Source organism: Agelaius tricolor, unplaced genomic scaffold (assembly GCF_023055355.1).
Source record: "Agelaius tricolor isolate 1412-34295 unplaced genomic scaffold, bAgeTri1.0.p SCAF_31, whole genome shotgun sequence".
Classification (NCBI taxonomy): domain Eukaryota; kingdom Metazoa; phylum Chordata; class Aves; order Passeriformes; family Icteridae; genus Agelaius; species Agelaius tricolor.
The window spans coordinates 4,257,676-4,283,280 of record NW_027269291.1 but is presented as its reverse complement, the minus strand read 5'-3'; the positions used below and the strand labels follow the sequence as shown (position 1 = coordinate 4,283,280).

At 53.2% G+C, this 25,605-nt stretch overlaps 2 protein-coding genes across 2 annotated transcripts; one reads left to right on the top strand and one right to left on the bottom strand.

Moving 5' to 3' along the window:
• Positions 1-1,217: 1,217 nt before the first annotated feature.
• DBF4B (DBF4B-CDC7 kinase regulatory subunit) lies at positions 1,218-12,459 on the bottom strand. Its single transcript, XM_071450692.1, has 10 exons — positions 11,424-12,459; positions 9,596-9,646; positions 8,944-9,013; positions 8,062-8,132; positions 7,335-7,371; positions 5,438-5,480; positions 4,459-4,575; positions 4,182-4,308; positions 3,446-3,555; positions 1,218-2,976 (listed from the first exon to the last, which is right to left on the bottom strand). Exons 2-10 carry the CDS (start codon positions 9,605-9,607, stop codon positions 1,686-1,688), a joined length of 1,878 nt encoding a protein of 625 aa, XP_071306793.1. The 5' UTR covers positions 9,608-9,646; positions 11,424-12,459; the 3' UTR covers positions 1,218-1,685.
• An 896-nt stretch (positions 12,460-13,355) lies between these two features.
• CCDC43 (coiled-coil domain containing 43) lies at positions 13,356-24,178 on the top strand. Its single transcript, XM_071450699.1, has 5 exons — positions 13,356-13,771; positions 18,718-18,805; positions 20,906-21,041; positions 21,593-21,648; positions 22,878-24,178. The coding sequence occupies exons 1-5, from the start codon at positions 13,541-13,543 to the stop codon at positions 23,063-23,065; spliced, it is 699 nt and encodes a 232-aa protein (XP_071306800.1). The 5' UTR covers positions 13,356-13,540; the 3' UTR covers positions 23,066-24,178.
• Positions 24,179-25,605: the final 1,427 nt, after the last annotated feature.

Sequence of the window (25,605 nt, the reverse complement as noted above, 5' to 3'; positions counted from 1 at the left end):
CAGTGGAAGGTGTCCCTGCCCCGGGCAGGGGGATGGATGTTCTTTAAGTCTCTTCCAAGATTCTCCATCTCCAGCCTGAACATCTCATCCAAGGCCTACAGGGTGCCCAAGGGGCCATGAAGCAGCTGCTTCAGTCCCTCAGAGCAGGGTGTAAGTCACTGGTCAGCACGAGGAGGGGGCAGATGCCACTTGGGGTCCCTCTCCCCTCCCTGGAAGGGTCAGGCTTGGTGAAACACAAGTGCTGATCTCCCAGGCCAGCTCACTGCCATGAGGTAACCAGTGTCCACAGGGTCACTTGGAGCTCTGGACACACAGACCAAGGGCCTGGAGGGACATTCCCCTGGCCCCAGGGCACCCTCTTTGCTGTCTGAGGGCACAGAGCTGGGCACTCCCTCCAGGAGGCTGAGCCCACCAGACCAGGGGCTGCTTGGTGCTCCAAGCCCCCCTCTCCCTCTCCCCAGGGATCACCATCCTGCTGGGCCAGCCTGTGGCTGCAGGGACAGCTCCATGGCAGAACCCTGAGCCCAGTGGGGTTTGATCAGCCCTTCATGACAGGGGCTGCAGCAGGTAAAGAACTGGAGTTTGGCTGTTGCACTGGAGAAGGATTCAGCTCAGAAGGAACCTCTGGAGCCCCATGTGCCCCAAGTCCCTGCTCCCACCACATGATCCCACTTCAAGCCTTCCCTTTGAGACTGGAGTGAAGGAGGGAGTGTTGTCCTTCACTCAAGGACTGAACATCCCCAAGGACAGACAGACCCCACTCCTCTGGGTGCCTGGCCTAGGGCTGTCCCACCCTCCTGGGCCCTGAGCCTTTCCTTTTCCCAGCACACACCTGGAAGCAGCTTGACACCACAGAAGGGCTGGCTCCATTCTGCTTGGAACTGCCCTTCAAGAAGGCACAGGCTGCTTTAAACACTCCAGAACATCCTCCAGCCCAACTCTGACCTCCATCCCTCAGCTCCATGCCCAGGAGAGGTGAACAGGCTCCTACCAGCTGCTCTCCAGGTTCTCCACACCCCTCCTTGCTGGGCATCAGCCCTGCACTGGGTACAACAGCACAGATGGGGTGATGTTCTGGGGCTGGACAAACTGCTGTGCCCCCTTCAGCGTGGTGCCCATTGCCCACAAAGCTCCTCCACCCAACCCTTACTGCTCTGCTCCTGCCCCCAGCCACATTCCCACAGTAAGGCAGAGCAGAATCTCATCCCTCCATTTTATTTCAAAGTTCAAAAGTTTGTAAAAAAAATCCCAAACAAGTTAAAATCACCTGAAAATAGGCAAAACCAACCCCCAGACCACAACAAGAGCACAAATCTCATGCCCATGACCCTCCTCTCAGTCTTTGCAGCTCTGGGAACCATGTGAGAGGAGGAACAGCTCTCCCTCTGGAAGGGTAAGGAGCACACAGCTCCAGAGGCACCACTGTGTCAGTGATGAGTCTTGTAAGGAATCAGAGGAATCTGCTGGCCCTAAACGTGGCCAGCAGAGAGGAGGGAAGATCACAGCCAAGGACAGGGAAGCCACTGCATCCCCATCAATTCCCACCAGGAGAGCTGCCCAGGCTGCCAGTGCTGTCAGTGCTGTCCTTGCTCTTGGATGTCCCTCCTGGTCCTGACACAGAGGGTGCCTTGGTGAATCCCATCCCAGCTCCCACTGAGGCTCCAGAGAGCAGCCTGGAGGTGGTTTTAGCTGCCAAACAATGTTCCAAGTATGGGGAAAGAAGCTCCTGGGGTCTCCGTGCAGCAGTTGCTGCAGCTCTTGTCCAGCTCCGCCTCCCTGAGCACGGAGCAGAGCTGAGACTCGTACCCGCTGTCCCTCACCCTGCCCTGGGGCTGCTGCAGCAAGTCCCGGTCCCCTGCTGGAATCCTGCAGCCCTGGACAGCCGGGAGGCTGGGGAGCAGCTGCACATCCCAGTCTGACTGCAGGGAGCTCCTGCTGAAGCCGGGAGCAGCCTCGGGGCTCTGGGGAGCAGGCAGGAGGAGGCCGGGAGCTCCAGGGGCTGCTGCCTCTGCTGCCCTGACACAGCAGCAACATCTGGCTGCAGCCACAGGCAGCGTGGGAGAGGGCAGGCAGCCAGCAGGGCAGCTGGTCCTGCTCCTTGTGCCCTCCAGAGCAGGCCAGTTCCCATCCCTGGGTGTGCTGTCACTGTCCCCTCCGTGCTGCTTCCCCTGGGATCTGTCCCTGCTCCGGCCACGCTCGCTGGCAGTGCTGGCTCCAGCTGCCTCCCCAGCATCCCAACCTGCAGCCACTGCTCCTGGGGATCCTGTCTGGGGCACAGAGTCCCCAGGGCTCTCACGCAGGCACAGATCCAAAGCAAGGGAGCTGTGAGGTCTGCTGGAGAGCTCTGTGCCCAGGGGCAGGCTGCCAGTGCCCCCCTCAGCAGGCAGGGCTGGCTCAGACACCTGCCCTGCACCCTGTGCCCCCATCCCACCACCCACCAGCTCCATCTGCTCACCCAGGGGGGACAGGCCAGAACCCAGCTCCAGCCTGGGCCTCTTTCCCACCTGGGAGCTGTGTGTGGAGCACAGCTGGCGCTTCCTGGAGGCAGGCTGGGCTTGGGGAGGGTGGCTGACAGGTTCACATGAAGAAGCCACTGCCTCTCTGACAGGAGTAGGTGCTGCACGAGGCCCCCAGCCCAGCTCAGGAGCCAAAGCTAAACCTGAAGCCCCCAGCTCAGCCTCCCCCATGGTACCATGGGCAGCACAGACCCCTCTGCTGAGCCCTGCTCCCCTTGGCAGCTGCAGGGAGCTGTGCTTTGACAAGTCCCCTCCTCCTCTGGGATCTGTGACCCTGCCCCTGAGCAGGCAGGGGTAATGTCCCTGGGTCTTCAGGCCATGATCCAGCTCTGTGTCTGTTATCAGTTCCACAGCATCCTGCTCAGGCTGCTCCCCTTCCTTTCCCAGCTCTGCTGGCAGCAGCTTCATTCCTCCAGTGCTGTGTGCTTGAGGCACTACACGTTCATCTGCCAGGCAGGACCTGGGAGGAACCATCAGTTAATGCTCACCCAGCCCCAGCAACACTCCCCCCAGGGAGACAAGGCCTCTCCCCTGCAGTGCAGGGTGTTTGCAGCCCTTGCTCAGGAGCAGGGAAGCAGCTTTAGCCTGGTGAGGCTCAGAATGACTCTGCTGCTGGCAGAGATGGGCAGCACAAGGGATCTCAGCCCCCTCAGCCCAGTGCTCAGGCACAGGGGGGGCTACAGAGCAGCAGGGACAGAAGAGGCAGGCTCAGCTGCCCTTTCTAGTTTAGGAGGCACCAGGAGTCCATGGGGAGTTCCCTCAAGGAGAAACCCCATGGAAATGCAGGAAAATCTGCCATGGTTTGTTTAAGCTTTGCCAAGCAGGTGCTTCAGCCTCTGATCCCCAGGCACAGGGACCCCATTCCATGGATGTGCCATGTGCACCCTGCTGCCTTTGGGCTCCAGGAGTTCCCAGATCTCCAGACTTACTTGGCTGAGGCCTCCACGAAGCTGTTGGTGAGCTGGGAGATGACTCGATCCACAGGGATGTACTGGGAGCTGTCCTGGGCAAACCTCTGGTGCTGGGGGCTCTGGAGATGCTGGAAGGTGGCAGAGGCCCTTTAACAACACTCAAAGCTTTGCCAGGAGGGGAATTTGCAGTAACAGGCACTGCCCACAGCCTAACAGACCAGAGGGCAAAGGGACAGAGCCAGTGTCTGCCAGGTTTGGGAACACACAGAGTGTCCTGTTCCCTGCTCCTGCTGATGAGGAGGCTGTGTCTGGATCCAAGAGCAGCCCACAGCCTCCCCAGCAGCAGGAAATAGACTCCACCACCATTGTCTGGCAGTAACAGCTGGGCTCTGAAAGCCCCCTTGCTTGGCACCTTCCAGGAGATAAAAAACCTCCTCCCACCTTTTCAATCTGCCCGTGCCCCATGGCTGCCATGGAACAGCCTCTTCACCTTATGGATCATGTAATAGGATGGTCCTTAAAGCTCTTGCACCCCAAGAGAGGAGCATGTTGTGCTCCAGCCTTCCAACCAACCCCCTGTGCTCTGACCTGCTGCTCTGGGCACACCACGTTCCCACCTCAGAGGCAGATCCTGCTGGATGCAGCAATTCCTCCTGAAGGAGCTGATAGTGCTAACGAGCATGACACAATTAACAAAGCCTCTGAGTGCTCCCCACAACTCTTACAAGGAGCCAGCTCCCAGGGGAACCTTTACCTTCTGCAGCTCTTCAAAGGGCTCTTGGCAGCACTCACAAAACCCCCTCCTTTTCCTGGGCACGGTGACGTGTGTGGAGCAGGGGCTCTTCCCCCCAGCGCTGTGCAGGGCACAGCCCTCAGCAGCCCTGCAAGGGACAGCACAGGGTCACCCTGCCTGGCAGGGACAGCACAGGGCTCCCTGTGCCCACACCCAAAGCCTGGTGGCTCCCAGAGCCCAGGAACCAGCAGTGAGCAGGAGCAGGATGAACACTTGCACAGAAGGAGCTGCAGCCTACCTGGCTTGGCAGGAATTGGAGAGGCTTTTCGGAGGCTCAAATGGGCTGGAGCTTTTGGGTGCCAGGAAGTTGAGGGTAGGAAAGCTTTGGAATTGGTGGTGGAAGGGCCTGAATTGCCTGGAAGCAGCAGATCAGGACATCAGACTCATGGCAGTGCTGGCAAGGCTTCAGAGCTGTCCCTCCTGTAGCCTGGAGGGGCCCATGGTGCCACCTCATTCATGGTGAGATGCTGCCCAGTGCTCTCCTGTGGCTGTGCCAGAGCTCCCATTTCTGACTTCACATGAGAATGAAACTCTCATTTCATTTAACATATTTAAAGTGTTAAAACCAGTTCCCAGTAACAGCCCCAATGGGGTATGTGTTGGACAGAAGGCAAATTTGCCTGCTCAGCCCAAATTCCATTTTTTGCCCCAGCTCAGAGCAGTGCAAAATTTCCAGCTACCCCACTGCACAGGAGGGTTTTGATCCCCACATCTCTCCCCTCACACTTCATTGCATGCAGCATGTAAACCCCAATAGCTGACTCTTAATTGAGATGCCTTAAATGTTGCCTTTGGAATAATTAATTGGCCCTGTGGATGCTGGTAGAGTTACAAACTCCACAGAAACACCCCAGGGATCAGGTCCCCTGTGCCCAAGGCTGTCCTCAAGTTACAGGCCCTGACCTCCTGTGCTTCAATCTTACTCCTCTCTGCTGAGGGCTTGGGTGGATTAAGTGACCTGCTGAGGATCACACGGGGAATCTGAGCAAGGAAGGAAACTGCTGTCAAGTCTCGTTTAACACCTTTTCTCTCCCTGACACACAAGACACCTGGATTGTTCCTCTAAACTCCATCTGCCTCCCTCTAGGAGAGAATCAACTTCCCAGTGTGGAACAGGGTCTGCACAGAAGCCAGGGCAGCCTCATGGGCAGGAATGAAACCAGGGAAGGAGAGACCCTGAGGTTTTAGGTTAGGATATTTAGAAAGGTCTCATTTACCTGCTCTGGTCTTCAACTTTCAGAAAAGGGGGCTTCAATTTTCCTGCCAGAGAGAAACCTGGTTAGTTTTTCTGGTCAAATTCTCTACTTAGTCACTCATTCCCCAACAGAACTGGGCTCCAGAGCTGAGTGCATCAGAACTTCTGGCACTGGTGAATGCCAAGTGGTGGCCAAGCACAGACAAAACAGCTCTAGGTGACCCCCAGCAGCCCTGGCCCAAGTGTGCAGTGGGGTGACCAAACCCCAGGCAGCCCAACCATGGGACATTTCCACCTTTGGAAGAGGATTCAGCCATCCCCTCACATCTTTAATGCCTCCTCAGTCCTACAGCCACTGGCCTAACCCTGAGCCTTCTGACTCCAACCCCAAGAATTGTCACACAAACCCCCCCACAATGTGCCACTGAGTATGAGGAGGGAACTCAGCAACTGCAGCAGCTGCTGCACTGGCTCAGAGCTCTGCAACAACTCCCAGCATCTTTTCCTCCATTCACCCTGCCTCAAGTGCAGAGCCTGGCTCAGGCCAGGATGGGGATGTCAAAGCAGCAAGAGATGCTGGAGACAAACCAAGGTGCTGCCAGCCAAGCCTGGCACCAGGACACTGCTCGAGAGCAGGATCTGGCCTCTGCTCAGTTCCCAAGGAGGACAAACAGCAGCTTTGCTTCCTTTGGAGAGCAAGAACAGAGCAAAAGAGCCTCAGCAGTGCATTGAGGGAAAATGTTTTCAGAGCCAAGCTGGGAGGGGAGGTTCCAAGGTCCCTCCTGTCCTGCAGGTAGTTCCACTCACATTACGCTCACCTTGGAAACCTGAGTCCTGATCTGGCTAAGAAACAAAAAACACCAAGGTGTTCCCACAAGGCATCTGCCTGACCCTGAAACCAAGCCTCTCCTGCCTCCCTCATGGCCTCTGAAGGGCGAGGAGTTTTGTTTTCTTGCGATCCTGGCACTCAGTGCTATTTTTTCCAAAGATATTTCACCCTCCTTCCCCAGAAAGGCTGAGCCCACCTGTCCTCACCAGCCTCACCCTCTGCTTGCCTCAAATGTGCTGCTACGTCACTGGAGCTGCTATTTCAGTACAGGATCAAGTTTTTTCCATGCAAACACTGCCAAATGCTCAGCACTTCTGAGAGAGAGGCCACGTGCAGGCCCCAGATCCAGCTCAGATGGGTGAGTGATCCCAGCAGTGAAAATGGCTCCAAGGCCACTGCGAGACCTCAGAGCGTGCCCAGCACAGGTCTCAGAGCTTTCAGGCACAATCTGCCACATCCAACAGCTTCTTGAGCCTTTCTTCAGCACCTTCCCCTCACCCCAAACTGGGAAACAACTCCCAAGTGTGTCTCACACACCACCCAAGCTGGAGTCTGCTCCAAACTGACACAAGTCGCAGACCAGCTGACGTCAGCAGTGCCAATTTCAGCCCCACAATTGGCTCTTGTCTAATTGCAGATGAGATGAAAACCTGGCTGTTCCCCCTCCCTCCTCCCTGCCAGAGCCATCCCCAGCTCGGTGTCTCAGCAGCACATCTCAGCCCAACAGAAGTGAGTGGGCTGGGAGGAACACGCTCTCCTCTGCAGGATGCATTATTCCTCAAAACCTCCCTGGAGCTGCTGGATTCAATGAGCAGCAGCACTGTTCTCAGGTGCCTTGGGATTCTGGGAGCTGGCAGCAAAGGGTTTTTAGGATTTTTAAGCACACTGTGACATCAAAGGTCCTCAGCTGTCCTGGGAGGCTGCAGCCAGACTCCAACAAGGAGTGACAGAGCCCAATCAAGGGGAACTGCCTAAAGAGTTGGCATATTTTGGGATTGCCAAAGGTTTTGATGTATTTCAAATTCTAAATGAGGCTTCTCCAAGCAGCTCCACATCTGAGCATAAACAGCAGCACAACATCCAGGCCTACCTTTGTGAATTTTGGATCTGGAGGCAGGGCATTTCACCTAGAGAAAAAAGGGACACATTCAGCATGGGAGCAGCACGAGCAGAGCTGCAGTTACTGATCCCAGAGCAGCAGCAGCAGCCTCACCCCACTTCAGAGCTCCTGTACCACCTAGAGCACCTCCCCTCATTCTGCCTCCCAAGTTACCCAGGGTGAGTTGAAATACAACACAAAGGCTGCCATGCCCTGTCCTTACATCCCACCTTCCCTCTGACCTCCCCAATGCATTAACCAATCCTTTGGTGAGCCAGTGTACCAGCCACATCATCATCATCATCATCATCTTTGATTTGCTTGTGTGTGTGGTTTTTGCTTTCCCTACTAAATCACCTTTATCTCAATCCATGAGCTTTCTCAGTTTTTCTATCCCAGTCCTCTCCCCATCCCAGGGGGATCCCAGAGGGTGGCTGTCTAGGGTTTAACCCATCTAGGGTTAAACCATCACCCTTAGGGTCAAAGTCAGCTTCAGCTGTGCTATGAATGCTGATACTTAGCAACAGCTGCCTCATTCTCAGCTGGATTTACCCCCAACTTTACAAAACTAAAAATTCTTTGATTCTTTTCATCTTCACCACTAACACAAGCACCAGATTGGATCCAGCACCCCCCAGACTGGTCCACTGGCACTGAAGCTGCTACAAGGACTGTTCAAACCCTGAACTGCTGAAATTGGCTGCAGGTAAGATGGTACCTCTGTCTTCTGGCACTGCTTCCTTGCTCCTGAGATGGCTCGCAGCAGCTGCTGGGCATAGGACAACATTTCTGTGCAGGTGGGATGTCAAAGAGCCAAAGCTGAGCCAGGGAAGGGAGCTGTTCCCCTCAGAGTGCAGCCCACCCCCCATGGCACTGGGAAAAGCTGGAGCCTGCAGCCCCTGGCAGAGCAGGAATGGTCCAAGATGAAGCCAAGAGAACATTTTGAGGGACAGCCCCTCTGTTTGCTCTCTAGCAGAGCTGGAGGCTGCTGGGGCTCTGCAGGAAGGAGACAGTGGCAGGAGCTGTGCAGCACACAGAGCAGAGCCCAGGGACATGAACCAGACAGGCTCAGCCACAGCTGTATGTCACTGTCAGCAGACACTCAGGAACCTTTTACTCCACACCTATTTTTAGTATCAGAGTTCCACCATCTGCCTTTCCCATCACCCCCTCCCCATCCATCATGGGGACAGGAGGTGCCTTCCAGAACAGGTCCTCAAACACCAGCACTTCCTAATTAAACCCAACCAAATCCTGCCCTTTTCATGATTGTACTTCCAGGTTAATTAGTAAAACCAGTCTTTTTGGAACAAATTGATGTACTGACCAAGATATTGACATTTCCTAATGTTCCACCTTCAGTAGATGACAATGTACCCTGTGTCTGCTGTTGCAAATGTGACAGTGGCACATTCTGTACACACAAATCTGGTGTTTGAGGGCAGGATGGCATCACTCAGCCAGGCCAGGATGGCATCACTCCAGGAGATTTGCTTGCAATTTCTTCCTTCTGTTCTACTTTTCTTACATCCCTTCTGCTCCACCTGTCTCCAAAATCCCTCACTCCCAGCAGCCTCTTGCACCCCACAGTGAAGGATACCATCCACATGCAGGATCTGGACTCCCCACAGGCGAGCGTTGGCGAGGATGCTGCTGCCACTGCAGGTGTCCTGCACAGAGAGGTTTGGCAAAGCCCAGCTCAAAGCACAGCTCTAAACTGAGCTCAGAGTCCTTCCTGCTGCCCAACTGACAGAGTGTGGCTGGTACTGAAATCAGGGCACAGCAGTAAAGGATGGAGCTCACGCTTTATCCATCCCAAATTAACAGCAGCATCTTGGGCAGATGTTTAATCCCTGCTACAGCATGAGCCTCTAAGTAGGCACTGAGATTTATCTGGGGAAAGGACTGCAGGGGAGCCTTTGCCCCAGCTACATTGCTTTAGTTCTTTTTAGGCTAAAAATTCATCTAATAACAGGCCTTGTGTTAATAATTCTCCTGTGTTGAGCACCCAGATGGCTGGGACAGGCCTCAGAGGTACAACACTGGATGACATGGCTCCAGAAATAGCAGTGACCAGGAGCACTACACAACTTTCTGCAGGCCACAAGCAACTGCTTTGTGCCTTTCCCAGCCCCAGGATCTGCTCTGTCAGCAGGGCAGGGGCTCTGCAGGAAGGCTGGCACTGGTTCTGCTCTGCTCAGCAGAGCTCTGAGCACACCCAGCCCCAGCAGAGCCCATCCAAGGCTGCTCACCTGGTTCTTCATGGCCTTGTTCAGCAGCTCCTTCCCCCTGCTCAGCAGTGCCTGTGGAGAGAGGAGACATGAACAGGTCATGCAAAGAGCTGGAGAGCAACAACCCCTGGAGATCCCCAAAGAGCTGGAGAGCAACAATCCCCAAAGAGCTGGAGAGCAACAACCCCTGGGGATCCCCAAAGAGCTGGAGAGCAACAATCCCTGAGAATCCCCAAAGAGCTGGAGAGCAACAATCCCAGAGAATCCCCAAAGAGCTGGAGAGCAACAATCCCTGAGAATCCCCAAAGAGTTGGAGAGCAACAACCCCTGGGGATCCCCAAAGAGCTGGAGAGCAACAATCCCCAAAGAGCTGGAGAGCAACAACCCCTGGGGATGCCCAAAGAGCTGGAGAGCAACAACCCCTGGGGATGCCCAGACTCTGCTGGGCTCATTCTCTGCCAGGGCAGAGAGCCTTTCAGAGAATGCAAACTGCAGAGAGAACCACTCAACTGCACCAGCAGCAGCAGCCAAGGCTTGGAATTATTGACCAGCAGGGAAATGAAAGCTCCAGAGTGAGCCAGGAGGGAGCAGCAATTTAGCTTGGAAAGTGCCTGCTGCATCATGGAATTGTTCAGGCTGGAAAAGCCCTGTAAGGTCATCAAGTCCAACTCCTCTCCAGCAGAGCCAAGGTCACCACTGACCCATGTCCCCAGGTGCCACATCCACAGAGTTTTTAAATCCCTGCAGGGATGGGGACTCCACCACTGCCCTGGGCAGCTGTGCCATGAAGCACAACCCCTTCCATGAAGGAGTTTTCCCTAAAATGCAATCTAAACCTGCCCAGCACAGCTTGAGGCTGTTTCCTCTTGTCCTGTCACTTGTTACCCAGGAGAAGTGACCAAGCCCCACCTGGCTACAACCTCCTGTCAGGGAGCTGTAGACAGATCAGGTCCCCCTGAGCCCCCTGTTCTGCAGGCATCTGAACATGCTGGCCAGGGTTAGGAACATCCTGGGAACTGAGCCAACAGTCTCAGCAGATTGGTTCAGCTCTGTAAGACAAGGGACAGTGCTGGGAGCCAGGACAGGGGACAAATCTGGGAGAAACCTCTGCAGCTCAGCTTTCCCACTGCAGGTGGGTCAGCTCCAGCTGGCAGAGATTCCCCAGGCCTGGACTGGGGCAGCTGCCTTTCCCCAGTCACAGCTTCCAGCAGACACCACATTCCAGGTGGGATGTTGGAGCTTGGCCACAAGCATTTGTGAGCAGAAAGCCCAGCTCCAAGAAGCAAATGGGACCAGGAGAAAAATGGGACCAGGAGAAAAATGGGACCAGGAGAAGCCCCTTCATGCAGGAGGCCCTCATGGATCTCCTCCCAGGGTACAGGGGCCTTGCCCTGTGACTGTGAGTACCCAGAGTCTGCAATGCTTTTCCCTGTCTATATTTCTCTGGCTTTTCTCACCACACCTTTGTCTGTTCCCTCAGGAAGCCAGCCAAGGTCTCCACATCCCCTGCCATTCCAGATTTCCTTCATTACAGCCCAAAGCTGTGACATGCACAATGATGGCAGACACAAAGAACCAGAGTATGAATAAGGACAGCCAGGGAAACAGGAGCAGAGCAGGGAAAAAACCACACAGAAAATTTGCTCAGAGCAGAAACAACTCCACCTTCCAAAACTGGCCCCAGATTCTGCCCTCCAGCCCCCTTGGACAAAACCTTTGTACCTCTTACAGTGTATGGTAGCTTTGGGCAAAACCTTTGTAGCTCTTACAGTGTATGGTGGCTTTGGACAAAACCTTTGTAGCTCTTACAGTGTATGGTGGCTTTGGACAAAACCTTTGTAGCTCTTACAGTGTATGGTGGCTTCTGTTGAGCTCTGGTTTGGGTTCCTTTGGGGACAGCAGGCACTGAGCTCGTGGATTTTGTGCTTTCTGCAGTTGGGCTGTTCTGCTTCTCCTCCCGAGCCCTGGGCTGGCTCCTCTTGGCCTCTCTGTTGCTGGACACCACACAGGTGACTTCTTTGCTGAGGAAGCTTTCTGTCACCTGCAGAGAGACAGAACAGAGCAGCTCTGCAAGGGCCTGCCCCTGAGCTGACACAGCCCTGCTGAACAAAGCTGGGCTCAACCCCCACACAGCAGGGGCTGCCTGCAGCAATCACATTCCTTCTTTCATTCCACACCGACCAGGAGATCCTGTGATGCCCTAGAGAATCACTGCAAATAAACCCCAGAAATTCAGATTCAGATTTCCAGGACTCTGTCACCACCATCTACTTCTCACACAGTGCTTTCAAAAAAAAAACAAAAACAAAAAAAACAAAAAACAAAAAACAAAAACAAAAAACAAAAAAAAAAAAAAAAAAAAAAACAAACAAAAAAAAAAAAACAAAAAACAACCAAACAACACCAATATCTGAGGAAAAGAGCCTGGACATCATGGATCAGCCTGGAGGAGCTCTGTCCTCAGGAGAGCATAACCAGTTTTAGAAAAATAAAGGAGAAAGGGAACAACTGGGCAAGCAGCTCCACAGACAACAGGGCAGGAGGGAAGCAGAGAGATGAAACACATACACACAGCAGCACAGCAGTCTTTCCAGCACTGGTTGGATCTGGAACACCTGGAATGTTAGGAGGAAAAGGCCAGAAGACCTGGAACATTGGGATGGAAGGAGGCTCTGTCCCCAGGAGAAAATAACCAGTTTTAGAAAAATAAAGGAGAAAGGGAACAACAGGGCAAGCAGCTCCAGAGAGGAAGGAGGGAAGCAGAGATGAAACACATACACACACACACACACACCAGTCCTTCCAGCACTGGTTGGACCTGGAACATCTGGAATGTTAGGAGGAAAAGGCCAGAACAGCTGAAATGTTGGGAGGAAAGGGCCAGAACAGCTGAAATGTTGGGAGGAAAGGGCCAGAACAGCTGAAATGTTGGGAGGAAAGGGCCAGAACACCTAGAACATTGGGAGGGAAAGGCCAGAAGACCTGGAACGCTGGGAGGGAAGGAGGCTCTGTCCCCAGGAGAAAATAACCAGTTTTAGAAAAATAAAGGAGAAAGGGAACAACTGGGCAAGCAGCTCCACAGACAATAGGGCAGGAGGGAAGGAGAAACACATACACACAGCAGTCCTTCCAGCACTGGTTGGACCTGGAACACCTGGAATATTGGGAGGAAAGGGCCAGAACACCCGGAATGTTGGGAGGGAAAGGCCAGAACACCCGGAACGTCGGGAGAGAAAGGCCAGAACACCCGGAACGTCGGGAGAGAAAGGCCGATCCCGAGCCCAGGGACCCCTCAAGGGCCGGAGCGCGGGGACAGGGGCGACCTCCACCAGCCCCGCTGCGGGGGGAGCCGTGAAGGGAACCGGCCCAGCGGAAAAACAAGAAAATCAGGAAACATTAAAAAAATGAGCAGAGTCAGAAAAGGGGCGAGGCCACCCCAAGACACCCCCCTAGAGCCCCCCGCAGTCCCGGGTCACCCCCAGCCCCTCACGGCCCTCACAGCCCCGGCCCGCGCTCACCCCACCGAGCCGCCCGATGGCCTCTGCCAGGTCCCGGGCGCTGCGGCCGCTGGGCAGGTCCAGGTAGAAGGACTGTCCGCGGAGGGGCCGAGGGGAGGCCGTGCTGGCCATGGCCCTACCCGGAGCCCGCCGCTTGTCCGTGTTTAAATTCCGCCGCCCGCCCCGCCCCGCACGGCGGCCGCGCAGGGACGCGCCGCTCCCCGCGAAGCCGCTCTGCAGGGACGAGCCACTCTGCGACGCTCCCCGCGAAGCCGTGCCAGGGGTGCAGGTGGCGCGGGGCGCACACGGGGCACACCGAGCACACCGGAGCACACCGGGCTGCCCGCCCAGCCCCGCCGCTCCGGTCCAGGCACGGCCGCAGTGACCCCGACCGCACTCCCTCCGCTCCCGCCGGCGCCACAACTTTGTCCCTCCGCGGCCGCCGTCCCCTCCCCTCTGCAGGCCCAAGATGGCGGCGCCCGGCGGGGCAGGCGCGGCGCCGATGGCGATGGCGATGCCGATCCCGGCTCCCATCCTGCTCCCGGAGCCGCCGCCCTTCCCGGCGTGGCTCGCAGCGCGGCTGGACGCGCTGGGGCTGGACCGCGCTGTCTACGGCGCCTACATCGAAGGGCTGCTGCGGGAGGAGGAGAGCGATGAAGAGCGGCTGGAGGCGCTGCGGGCCGTGCTGGCCGCCTGCCTGGTAAGGGCGGGGGTCCCTCCGCCGCCCCGGGCCAGCGGGGTCTCGCCGTCTGTCCTGTGCTGATGAACGCGCCGTGCTCCTGCCGGGGCTCCCCTGCAGCCCACAGAGGGGCTGCGGCCTCCACAGGGCGGAGGACGGGCGGGGCAGCTCCCCACAGCCCTGGATCATCACCCCCTTCCCGGAGCGGGTCACCCCCTTAGGGGGAGGACACCCACATCAGGGGCTTTTTAACCCCCACCCGAGAGCCTTGCGGGGTTTGCGGTGCTTGTTTGGGGGTTTGTGCCGGGCTCGGGCTGGTGGGAGCTCTGTGGAAGGGGCTGTTCGTGGGGATCCCCCTGGTTTGGGGGCAGCGCTCAGCGTTCACCGCGGGCTGGGCGGTCTGGCAGTGCCAGGTGGGCATCGAGAGGTGAATTTTGATGGTAAAATCCTCTGGAGAAGGGTGTGGGGCGGTGCTGTGGTGCCTCACACCCGCCTTGTCTGTCAGGAATCGGATCCCGCTGGAGCTGGGACGGACAGGAACAGCCGTGGGTGAGCAGCGCTTGCCTCTGCTCCTGCCGGATTCCCGGGACCCTTCCCGGAGCCGGTCACCCCCTTACTGGGAGGGCACCCACATCAGGGGCTTTTTAACCCCCACCCGAGAGCCTCGTGGGGTTTTCGGTGCTTGTTTGGGGGTTTGTGCCAGGCTCGGGCTGGGGGGAGCTCTGTTCGTGGGGATCCCCCTGGTTTGGGGGCAGCGCTCAGGGTTCACCGCGGGCTGGGCGGTCTGGCAGTGCCAGGTGGGCATCGAGAGGTGAATTTAATGGTAAATCCTCTGGAGAAGGGTGTGGGGCGGTGCTGCCGTGGCTCACACCCGCCTTGTCTGTCAGGAACGGGATCCCTCTGGGGCTGGGACAGGCAGGAACAGCCCTGGGTGGGCAGGGATTGCCTCTGCTCCTGCCGGATTCCTGGAGCCAGGAGGGTGCAGGGAGGGATTTCTCTTCCATAATTCTCCCTGTATGATTTTACAGTGTCTGTGTCTCGGGGTTTTTCATAAATGGATGTTTCATAGTTGTGAAAAATTCATGTATTTTATGATTGGCTTTTTGCAAATATTAAAAGGAATATTATATGTGTTGTGTTAGAAAGTGATGCTGTATTAATTCTCTTAAGTACTGTGTTAAATCTAATTTTAGATTATAAAAAAATTGTTAAAATAGAAACTATGCTACGTAGGATACTTTTTTTAAAGAAAGGACTCACAGTGAGATAACAGCCACAGGACTTAAATCGTTCAGAGAAAAAGAATTTATTGCCCTCTTATCAGAAGAAATGAACTTCTTCCTGCCTCGAAGGCGCTGTCAGGATTTGGAGGAGGAAGCTGACGATGACCAGACAGAATCCTGTGTTTGAATGGAATTTATGCATCATGTATGAAGTGTATGAATATGTAACAGGCTGTTGTTTTTAAGGGTTAATCCTTTGTTAACAGGGGTCCTTTTTCGGGCTCGTGCTGCCCAGAAAAGGTACCCAGACTTTGTTTCTATTGTCTCACATTGTCCTACTTCAATTTGTCCAAATTATTATTACTCTAATTGTATTATTATTTTTTATTACCATTTTATTACTATTAAACTTAAAATTTTAAAAACAAATGATTGGCATTTTTCACAATAGTGTAAAACGTTAAATCATGAGTAGTGCTGGTGCTGGGAACTGTCTGCTCAGTTTTCCTCCCAAACATCAGTGTGGGAGCACAAAACCCACAGGGACTGTGTGGTGGTGTTCACAGGGGTCCCAGGACGAGGGAAGAGATGAGAATCTTGACTCCATGTTTCAGAAGGCTGATTTATTATTTTATTATATATATTATATTAAAATGATATATTAAAACTATACTAAAAGACTAGAAGAAAGGATTTCATCAGAAAGCTTGAAAGGAAAGGAAGGAATGGAATGATAATAAAATCTTGTGGCTGACCAGAGAGTCTGAGCCAGCTGACTGTGATTGGCCATTAATTAGAAACAACCACATGAGCCCAATCCCAGCTCCACCTGTTGCATCCCACAGCAGCAGATAACCATTGGTTACATTTTGTTCCTGAGGCCTCTCAGCTTCTCAGGAGGAAAAATCCTTGCAAAGAGATTTTTCAGAAAATACCATGGCTACAGGGCTGGGAGGGTGCAATCAGCTGTTTGTTATCACAGCTGTGACACCATTCCTTCTGTACCCTGACTGTGCCATCTCACTTTTAGGCTTTCCTAAAAGCCAGAGCCCCCTCCCCTGCTGTCCCTGTCCCCTCCCCACCCTGGGGCACAGCAGGGAGGGTGCTTTGGCTTTTTTCCTTCAGCTGTGGCAGCACAGCTTGGAGCCTGAAAGAGCCTGAGAAGCAAACGGTGCATGCTGAGGGATGCAGCCAGATGTCTTTGCAAAGTGCTGCTCTGCAGTAGTGGTGGTTAATTAACCTCCCTGTAATTACCAGACTTCATTCCATCCCTGTTGCTGTGCCTGGCTCTCTGCAGGCCTGGGAAGTGTGTCCTGGCTGGAATATTCCTCTTTCCTGATATTTCAGTTTTCTGCTCTTTCCCTTTTCTGCTCAGTGCTCAGTTCCCTTCTGTGCTGCTGCTGCCAGGACTGAGCAGCTGTGGGGTTCCCATGGCCCTCCCGTCCAGAGCCTCATTTGCACTTTCTGGCTCACTTTGATTCTTCTGCTATTCCTGTAAAACATTTTTGCCTCTTGAACCCTTAGACTTTGTAATTATTCTTTGTAGTCTGTTCTTTTTTTAATGTCTTTTTTGTTTATTTTTAGACTATGTGCTTATTTCTGTGCTGACTGTTCAAACAGTATTTTATTTGGTGAATTTGGGGGTTTTCTTGCCAACTCTCTTCTCCTAGTTCCACACACAAATTACAGGGGATTTTTTTTTTGTTCACTTGTTTGTATTTCACAAACACTGTTAAAATAAGGTGACATCTCAAGTGATGTCACAGACATATTTTATGAGAAATCCTTTCCTTAGGATCTTTTCTCCTGAGAAGCTGAGAGGCCTCAGGAACAAAATGTAACCAATGGTTATCTGCTGCTGTGGAATGCAACAGGTGCATCTGGGATTGGGCTCATGTGTTGTTTCTAATTAATGGCCAATCACAAGATTTTATTATCATTCCATTCCTTTCTATTCCTTGCAAGCCTTCTGATGAAACCCTTTCTTCTATTCTTTTAGTATAGTTTTACTATATCATTTTCTTTTAATATAATATATATAATAAAATAAAAAATATAATATATAAAATAATATATAATATACATTATATATATTATAGATAATATATAATATTATCTATAAAATAATAAAAATAATAATAAAATAACAATAAAATAATATTATAAATAAGATAATAAAATAATATAATAATAACATAATAAATGGAGTCAAGATTCTCATCTCTTCCCTCGTCTTGGGACCCCTGTGACACCAGCACAAAGTGACATCTGCTCTCATGCCCATGGTTCCTCAGTCCTGCTCATGTCTTGCACCAGGGATTTTCTACCATTTCTAATCAAGAAACTTAAAATCAAGTTCTATTTCTGTCCAGTTTTTGTCTTTAAACCAGACAGAATCCACCTCACCTGTATTTTCCATGGTTGATTTTTTTTCCTGTATTTACTGAATCCCAAAGTAAATAATTTCTTGTTTGTTTGGAAATATTTGGTGGTGGCCCCTGAGCTTTGTGACCCCTATCAGTGGTGTTTGCCTCTCCTGTGTTCCATGGAGAAAATGCCAATGGGCTCCAAGACATTCAGCACCTTTAGGGAACAAATTTAAGCAGGGGAAAAAGAGAAATTCTGAGGAGGAGCACAGCTGGAGAGAGAGGAGTGAGAAACTGTGAGAGCTCTGAAGGGTCAGGAGCTGCTCCAGGCACCACAGCTGGGATTGCCCTGAGATTCTGTGGTGGGACCATGGTGAGGCAGCAGTGCAGCCCCTGGAGATCCACCTGGGAGCAGGGATTCTCCTATAGATCCACCTGGGAGCAGAGATTCTCCTGTAGATCCACCTGGGAGCAGAGATTCTCCTGTAGATCCATGTTGGAGGAGAGATTCTCCTGTAGCCCTGGAGATCCATGTTGGAGCAGAGATTCTCCTGCAGATCCATGTTGGAGCAGAGATTCTCCTGCAGCCCTGGAGATCACCTGGGAGCAGAGATTCTCCTGCAGCCCCTGGAGATCACCTGGGAGCAGAGATTCTCCTGTAGATCCACATGGGAGCAGAGATTCTCCTGCAGATCCACACTGGTGCAGAGATTCTCCTGTAGATCCACACTGGAGCAGAGATTCTCCTGCAGATCCACACTGGAGCAGAGATTCTCCTGTAGATCCATATTGGAGCAGAGATTCTCCTGCAGATCCACACTGGTGCAGAGATTCTCCTGTAGATCCATGTTGGAGCAGAGATTCTCCTGCAGCCCTGGAGATCACCTGGGAGCAGAGATTCCCCTGCAGTCCTGGAGATCACCTGGGAGCAGAGATTCTCCTGGAGATCCATGTTGGAGCAGAGATTCTCCTGGAGATCCATGTTGGAGCAGAGATTCTCCTGGAGATCCACACTGGAGCAGAGATTCTCCTGCAGCCCTGGAGATCCACACTGGAGCAGAGATTCTCCTGTAGAACCATATTGGAGCAGAGATTCTCCTGGAGATCCACACTGGAGCAGATTCTCCTGCAGCCCCTGCAGATCCATATTGGAGCAGAGATTCTCCTGCACTGTGTGTCAGTGTCCATATGCACCAGACACCCCAGGCATTCCAGAGTCCTGTGTGTGTTTAACGTGCAGATTTAGGGTGAAAAGCTGTTCCTGAGCTGACTGCTGGGCCTGCAGATCCTTTGTAGCTGCTGCTTTTCTTGTCTGACTGGTGCTGTTTGAAGCAGCCAACTCTGTTCCAAGTCTGAGGAGTCTCTTTTCCCTTTCTAGGAAGAAGATCTCTTGAATGATGTGTGCAGGGAGGTTGTGGAGAGGTGGTCTGACTCCCAGGTCGTTGATTCCAAAGAGGAGAAAGAAGGTAGGGTGCTGTGCCTTGGGGTGCTGTGCCCTGCTCCTCAGAGTGGGGTCACCTCAAAGGGAATTTTGTGTTTGTCCTGGTAGGAGTTAAACCAATGCCTCTCACTCCATTGCTGCTCAGTTACTCTTTCACTGGCATGGGGATGAGCAGCTTCACTTTGGGCTGCCCCAGTGTTTGCTGCTCTTTGGGTTCATCATCCTGCAGGGGAAAAGTGGTTTTTGGGGTTTTTTTGTTTTGGTTTGGGTTTTTTGTTGTTGTTGGTTTTTTGTTTTGTTGGGGTTTCTTGTTTGTTTGTTTGTGGTGGTTGTTTGGTTATTTTTTGATTGTTTGTTTTGTTTTGGGTTTTTTTGTTGGTTTTTGTTTTCTTTGGGGTTTTTTTTTGGTGTGTGTGTGGTTTTGGTGGTTTTTTTTGTTGGGTTTTTTTTGTGTGGTTTTTTTTTCCCTACAGGATTTTTTTCCTGATGAGATGGTCATTAAGGTCCAGCCTGAACCATTCTGTGGTTTTTTCAGAAACCTTTCCCAGCACGTCCAGAGCTGTCTCTGCTCAGTGCTGGCACTGCAGCTATTATGGAATAGAAACCTGTGCTGCTCCTGTTGCTGGCACTCTGGAAAGCAGCTGCTTTGTCCAACTGCAGTGCCCCTGTGAGAGCTGGGCTGTCCCTGCTGCTGCTCACCCCACTCCCATGTCTGTATTTCCTCTGCCAATGTTTTCCCTTACAACTCTCCTATTTTTGCCATAAATGCTTGTTGGAGGAAGCTCTGTGAGGCTGCTGATGAACTGTCACTGCTCCTTCCTGTGCCTGTGTCCATCTCCTGTCCTCAGCTGGGAGCCAAGGCTGGCCCTGTCCTGTGTGGGGAGGTTTGTCCTGGTCCCTGTGCAGTGGGAGATTTGTGCTTCAAGCATGGATCAGAGACATTGCAGTGGCACAGACCTGACAGGAGATCGTGACAATGGAATGGCCCTTTGGTCTAAACTCTGCTTTTTGTTGCTTTTGCACTTTCTTGTTGCCTCTGGTTGCAAACAGCTCATTGTCAGTCCCTGGTCACTGCATCAGCCCCAGCATCCCCCTCTGCTCCACCAGCTCAGTGGCTTTCCCCAGAAATCCTGGAGTTCTGCTCTTGGCCTCACCTTGCCTTTGGCTGGGGACAGGGAGAAGTTAATGCTGTTCTATGCATGAAATAAAATAAATTCTTCTTGAGGACAAGTGACTGGGATTGCTGGAGCTGCTGCTGGGCTCCTCCTGCTCCTGACAGTGCTCACCCACAGGGATTTTTCTTGTTATAAAAAGGCAGCACAGTGTGTCTGGATTCATGGAATTCCAGGGTGAAATTATATCACTGGGGTTCCATAAAGGGATAAATCCCCACTGAAGTGTGTATCCACTCAGAATAACAGAGTCCTGAGGATAAGTGATTAACAGACTAAAAAAAAATTGGTGTCAAAACCCAGATGCCATTTTAGGAAATGGGCAGTGGAATTTCAGTGTTAAAAGGTAAATCAGCTGTTGGTCTCTCTTGGTTGGAAAGAAAGGGAGAGCATGGAACTGATCCCTCACTTCAGGTTTTCAGAATTTCTCTTTGATGGTGGTTAAGTACATATTAAATAAACTTATTAAGCTGCTTTGAAGCAGAAGAGAATGTGATTTGGAGTCAAATGGATTTTCATTAGCCAGAGACTGACTGATTCCATTTCACTGGGAAACTTCCCTTACTCCAGCAATAAATAACAGTGCCTGCACCATGAATAACAGTGTCTGGTGGTGGCTGGGTGCAGCCCAGGGAATCCCCCTCAAAGAGAGAGGCACACAGTGCCATCACCTGTCACCTCAGGGTGTCAGCCCCACCCTGGCCCTACCCAGCCCTGTGGTGGCTCCTCAGCAGCTCCATCTCTCCCTGATCCCAGCTGGAATTGCCCAGAGCAGCAGCACTGATGCCCTTGGGAAAAGCTCAGGGGTGTTTTTGGGTGAGACATCTCCCTCTGGGTGGGTGCATTTCCCCTGCAGGACATGGGCTGGCTGGAGCTGCAGAGGAAGCAGGCAGTGAGTGACACCAGGGGCTTGTCTGTGGCCTGGGCTGACACTGTCACTCTTCTGCTGCCAGATGAGGTGCAGGCCATCACCAGCATGATGGAGAAGCAGGCCAGGATAGTGGTGAAGCCCAAGGAGGTGTCCCAGGAGGAGAAGCAGAGGAAGGCCGCGCTCCTGGCCCAGTATGCCAACGTGACTGACGAGGAGGAATATCCTTTTCCTGCACTGCTGGGGGCTCTGAGGGACATCAGCTGCTCTAAACCCCCTCAAACAACGCTCTCCCAGCTCTGCAGGGTCTGCTGGGGAAGCTTTGCAGACTTTCTTCATGGTAATTGCCATGGACAAAGCATGGGAGCTCCTGGGAGGGTTTGTCCCCAGCACGTGGCTGTAACACTGCCCAGCCCAGGTGGGGCAGGAGAGCAGTGACTGCCCCTAGCCCTCAGCAGCTGGTGCTGATCTCTCTTGCTTTCCCAGAAATTTGCTAAATAATCCTTTACAGAGAGAGTGTGTGGAGTGGGAGGGTTAGAAGTTAACTCTTTGTGGTGCTGGAGAATGAGCTCTTCCCTGCCCAGCAGAGTGAACTGTAGGCAACTGCATCTGGCCCTGGAGCAGCCAGAGCTGAGGGTGGGAGCTGTGCACACCTGGTCTGTGAGAGTCCAGCTGCTTCTTCCTGGCTTTATAAAGCTGTTATTTGAGTGAAGTGTGGCTGTAAGGAGGCACAAGATCATTACTGATGTCTGTGTTTCCTTAATTCTCTCACTGGTGGGGATGAACAGGATGGAATGACAACAGCTGTAAATATTGGATCAGAAAAATGTATCCTTTGAATTCCTGGTGACTCAGGCTGCTTGTCAGGCAGGCAGCCTCCATGGTGAGTTTCCCTTTCTGGTCTCCCTGTTTCTGTAGGGCCACCTTTTAAGCTTGAGGATTGGTTTTTCTGTGTCCCCTGACCTTGCTCACAGTGACAGTGACAGTCTGTGTGCTCAGTGTGCAGTGCTCACACCAACCCTGCCATTCATTTCCTTCTCCTCCCCTCTTCCACCTTTTTGCAGCATAGATCATGCTAATTGATGAGGACAAGGCTCCCAGAACATCAGGTTAATGTTGTCTGGTGTTCAGAGAGGGAAATTGTGTCAGGAATGAAGTTTGGCAGCAGCTGAACACCCAGGGTGGGCAGGACCAAGGGCCCCATGTCTGTCTCAGAATTGGGACCATCCTTGAGCTCCCAGCTGGCACATTTAAGATGGAAGGAGGTTTTATGACATAATTAAATATGAAACCTAAATTATTCTTGTCCCTACATGGGGGCCATGTATGTACCTGTCTGTCTGCACATACACACATGTATGTACACCTATGTATGTGTTCAGACATGTCACACACAGCTGAACCCACTCGAGGCTGTGCCCTGGGTGTGTGCTTCCTTTCAGGTTTGTAGAGGTTTCACCTGTATTTTTACACATAAATCTTAAGAACCACTAGGCAACCTCATTTTTCTAGGAAAAGAACCAGAATCACTAAGGTTGGAAAAGCCCTCTGGGACTGAGTCCAACCATTCCCCCATCACTGCCAAGGCCAGCACTAACCCCTGTCCCCAAGTGCCAGTGCCTGAGCACCCTTTCCATGAAGTAGTTTTTCCAATATCCAACCTAAACCTCTCCTGGCATAACTTGAGGCTGTTTCCTCTTGCCCTGTCCCTATTCCCTGGGAGCAGAGCCTGACCCCCACCTGGCTGTCCCCTCCTCTCAGGAGTTGTGGAGAGTCACAAGGTCCTCCCTGAGCCTCCTTTTCTCCAGGCTGTTCCCCTTTCCAGCTCCCTCTGCCACTCCTCATCCAACTTGTGCTCCAGAACATTCCTTCTCTAGGAGTGGGTGTTTGTTCTGGTTGGAAAAGCAACCAGAGATTCCTTTTCCTTTGTGCTTTCCTCATTCCCCAGTTCCATAGCTGCCTGGTGAGGAAGCAGGGAGTCAGAAGGTGAGGGGGGAGACAGAAAAAGCTCCCATGTGCCCTCAGGCAGAGCATTGTCAGCCCTTAGCCCTCCCCAGCGCTGTTCAGAAACACCAACGTGGAGGATGTGCTGAATGCCAGGAAGCTGGAGCGGGAGCTGCTGCGGGATGAGTTCCAGAAGAAGAAAGAGCAGGATAAACTGCAGAGGGAGAAGGACAAGCTGGCCAAGCAGGAGAGGAAGGAGAAGGAGAAGAAACGAACACAGAAAGGCGAGCGGAAGCGGTAGCTGGCGCTTTCCAGTTGGACTCTCAAAGGATAAAATTAATTCTGAATACGGTGTGTGTTTAAAAAGCAGCAAGAATTCCAGGCACGTGGCTGGGAGCAGTTCTTGGAAAGTGGTGCCTTTTTTTTTCCCTTTTTTTGTTTTGTTTTGTTACATAGCAGAACAGAATCTCTGAGCAGCTCCTGGACTCAGCGTGCCCTGTGCTTGTGGTATCAGTGTCCCAGTAAGTGCTCGTGGCCAGTGTCTGTACCAAAGAAGGGTGAAGTGATTATGTCTGTATTGTTAAATTGATCCATTTTTACTTCTGACCACCTGGGAGCAGAGCAAGGTGTAGGAGCAGCCCCTGCATTGGATGTGGTTTGTGGTGAGCAGGACATGCTGCCCCAGGGCACACATGAATTCATTGACACAAGCCTTGAAAAATGTCTTTGCAAATCCCTGTTTGCACTGCTGAGGCCAACACTGCAGCCCTGCTCAGGCTGGGCTGGGGGAGCAGGACTGGAGCAGAGATGTGTGAAACAGAGCTGAGCTGCAGTGATGTGACTGCATCACCTGTGGCCTGTGAGTGAGGGAAGCACCACCCAAGCAGGAGCATTGGCCTCAGCAGCAGCAAACCCCACTCCTAATGCAGTTTTAGGACTCCAGAGTGCAAAATGTTGTTCCCTGATGTTCTGTGGGATGAACATGGACTGTTACTTCCCCAGCTGTTGCCAGGGTGAAGCTCTGAAGCTGGTTTGGCACAAGCAGGGTGAGCCAGGGATGGCCTGTTGGGCACAGCTGCCATCAGGAACTGCAGTGCTCCTCCTGAATGCTCCTCCTCCCCCCAAGGGCTCATCCCTGCTGCTCCAGCCTTTTTGTGACGGTGTTGGCTGCTGCAGAAGGAGAACACTAATCCTGGGAACTGAGGGGAAGGAGGGGCTGTGGGAGGAGTGGGTGGGTGTGCCTGGGCTCTGTGCTGCAGCAGGCTCCAGGTGTTTGCTGTGAGGTGAGACCTGTGCTGAGCTCCTGACTCCAGGGCCAGGCCTGCCCCTCCAGCTGCTGTGTGTGTGTGTGTGTGTGTGAGTCTCCAGCTGCTTTATCTTTGGACTTGAATAATAAAGCTTGATTGGCAAAGCAGTGGGGTCCTCTGAGTGATGTTGCCATTCGTGTGTCCTTGCTGGCCCCTTGCCCAGCAGCAGCTTTTCTCCAGGCTTGCCTTGGTGCAGATGCAGCTTCATTCATGCCTTGTTTCTCAGGGCTGTGGTGCCCTCCTTCCTGGGAGCTGCCCCAGCTGTGCTGCTCCCCAGCCTGGCCTGGTGCACTGTGCTGGTCCCTGGCTGGTATTTCAGGGTGTGGAACAGGGCAGGGGGCAGCTCTTGAGGGAGGGGGTGTCACTCAGCCCCAGCTCCACGGGCCAGCTCTGGCATCCTGGTGCCCTGGAGCCCCCTGCACCACCCTGGGCTGAGGCTGGGCGAGGCACTGGCTCTGCCTGAGGCGGCCCTGGCCACCTGCAGGGGGATCTCACCTCCTGCTGACACCCCATTTGCTCTGCCCATCCTTGTCAGCCTAAGTGGCTTTTCCCAGAGCTCTGTGACCTGGCACTGAAGTGCCCAGCCCTTGGCTTCCAAGGAAAATGCAAGCTGAGGGCTGGAGCTGCCTACCTACATAGGCACCTGAGGCTGTCATGGCCTCCTGAGCCCTTTGGTTGTGAGGGCTGAGGGAAGGGCAGTGTTCACCTCGTCAGGGGAGGAGGCCCTGAGCCTGTTCTGCCACTGCTGTGCTCCAGAGCCTGTCCAGGAACAAGAGGCTACATCCACCACTGTGTGTGTGCACATCCATGGGAGGCTGCAGGGATGCAGGAAGGGCCCAGTCACACACACAGAGGGTGGAACTGGCTCCCACAGCCCTGCAGATCCCTCTGCAGGCACCACTGGCCCCTCCACCCCAGCCAGACTAAACCAAGGCCCTGTCAGGGACGGGGATCAGGAGCAAGGGCAAGTCCAGCCCTTTGCTTTCCAGCAGCTGCCCTGGGGCAGAGTGGAACCATGGCCAGGAGCAGCACCAGTGGTGTTAGAAACCCTCAGTGGTGTTGGAAACCCAAAGTGAGCTGATGCTTCCCAGCCCACGAGGCTGCAGGGCTGCCCCCTCTGCCCATCCCATGGACTGTGGGCCCACCCCTTCCCATGCCAGCAGTTTGTGCCATGGATCAGTGCCCAGCAGGCAGCAACTCAGCTCCTGGAGCTGCAGCCACTGCTGCTGCATTCAGGACAGTCAGCAGTGCACAGCTGGCACTGACAGCACAGAGTTATTTATAGAGCAGGAATACTCTGGACTCACCCCTAAGATTCCCAGTGCAGATGACAGAATTGCTGCATCAGCCTTCCCTGGCAGTGCAGAGCTTGGAGCTGAGACTTTTGCAGGGGAGAAACACTCCCTGCTCTGGCTCCCTTGGCATGTCTGATGTTATGGTCAGAGCTGTCCCCTCTGCTTTTTCCTGAACTCAGTTCCATAACAGACTGAATGCTTCCCCCTGGTACTGGTTCAGGCTCAAGGAGCCTGGCCTG

What these genes read in the sequence shown, in the direction of transcription:
- DBF4B (XM_071450692.1), bottom strand. An exon ending in CCAGATCCTGCATGTGGATG is followed by an intron (nt 8,133 to 8,943) that starts GTATCCTTCACT and finishes CCACCTGCACAG; the next exon opens with AAATGTTGTCCTATGCCCAG. An exon ending in TCCAATTCCTGCCAAGCCAG is followed by an intron (nt 4,309 to 4,458) that starts GTAGGCTGCAGC and finishes TGTCCCTTGCAG; the next exon opens with GGCTGCTGAGGGCTGTGCCC.
- CCDC43 (XM_071450699.1), top strand. Translation starts at nt 13,541, where the DNA reads ATGGCGGCGCCCGGCGGGGCAGGCGCGGCGCCGATGGCGATGGCGATG. An exon ending in CCGTGCTGGCCGCCTGCCTG is followed by an intron (nt 13,772 to 18,717) that starts GTAAGGGCGGGG and finishes TTCCCTTTCTAG; the next exon opens with GAAGAAGATCTCTTGAATGA. An exon ending in AACGTGACTGACGAGGAGGA is followed by an intron (nt 21,042 to 21,592) that starts ATATCCTTTTCC and finishes TAATTCTCTCAC; the next exon opens with TGGTGGGGATGAACAGGATG.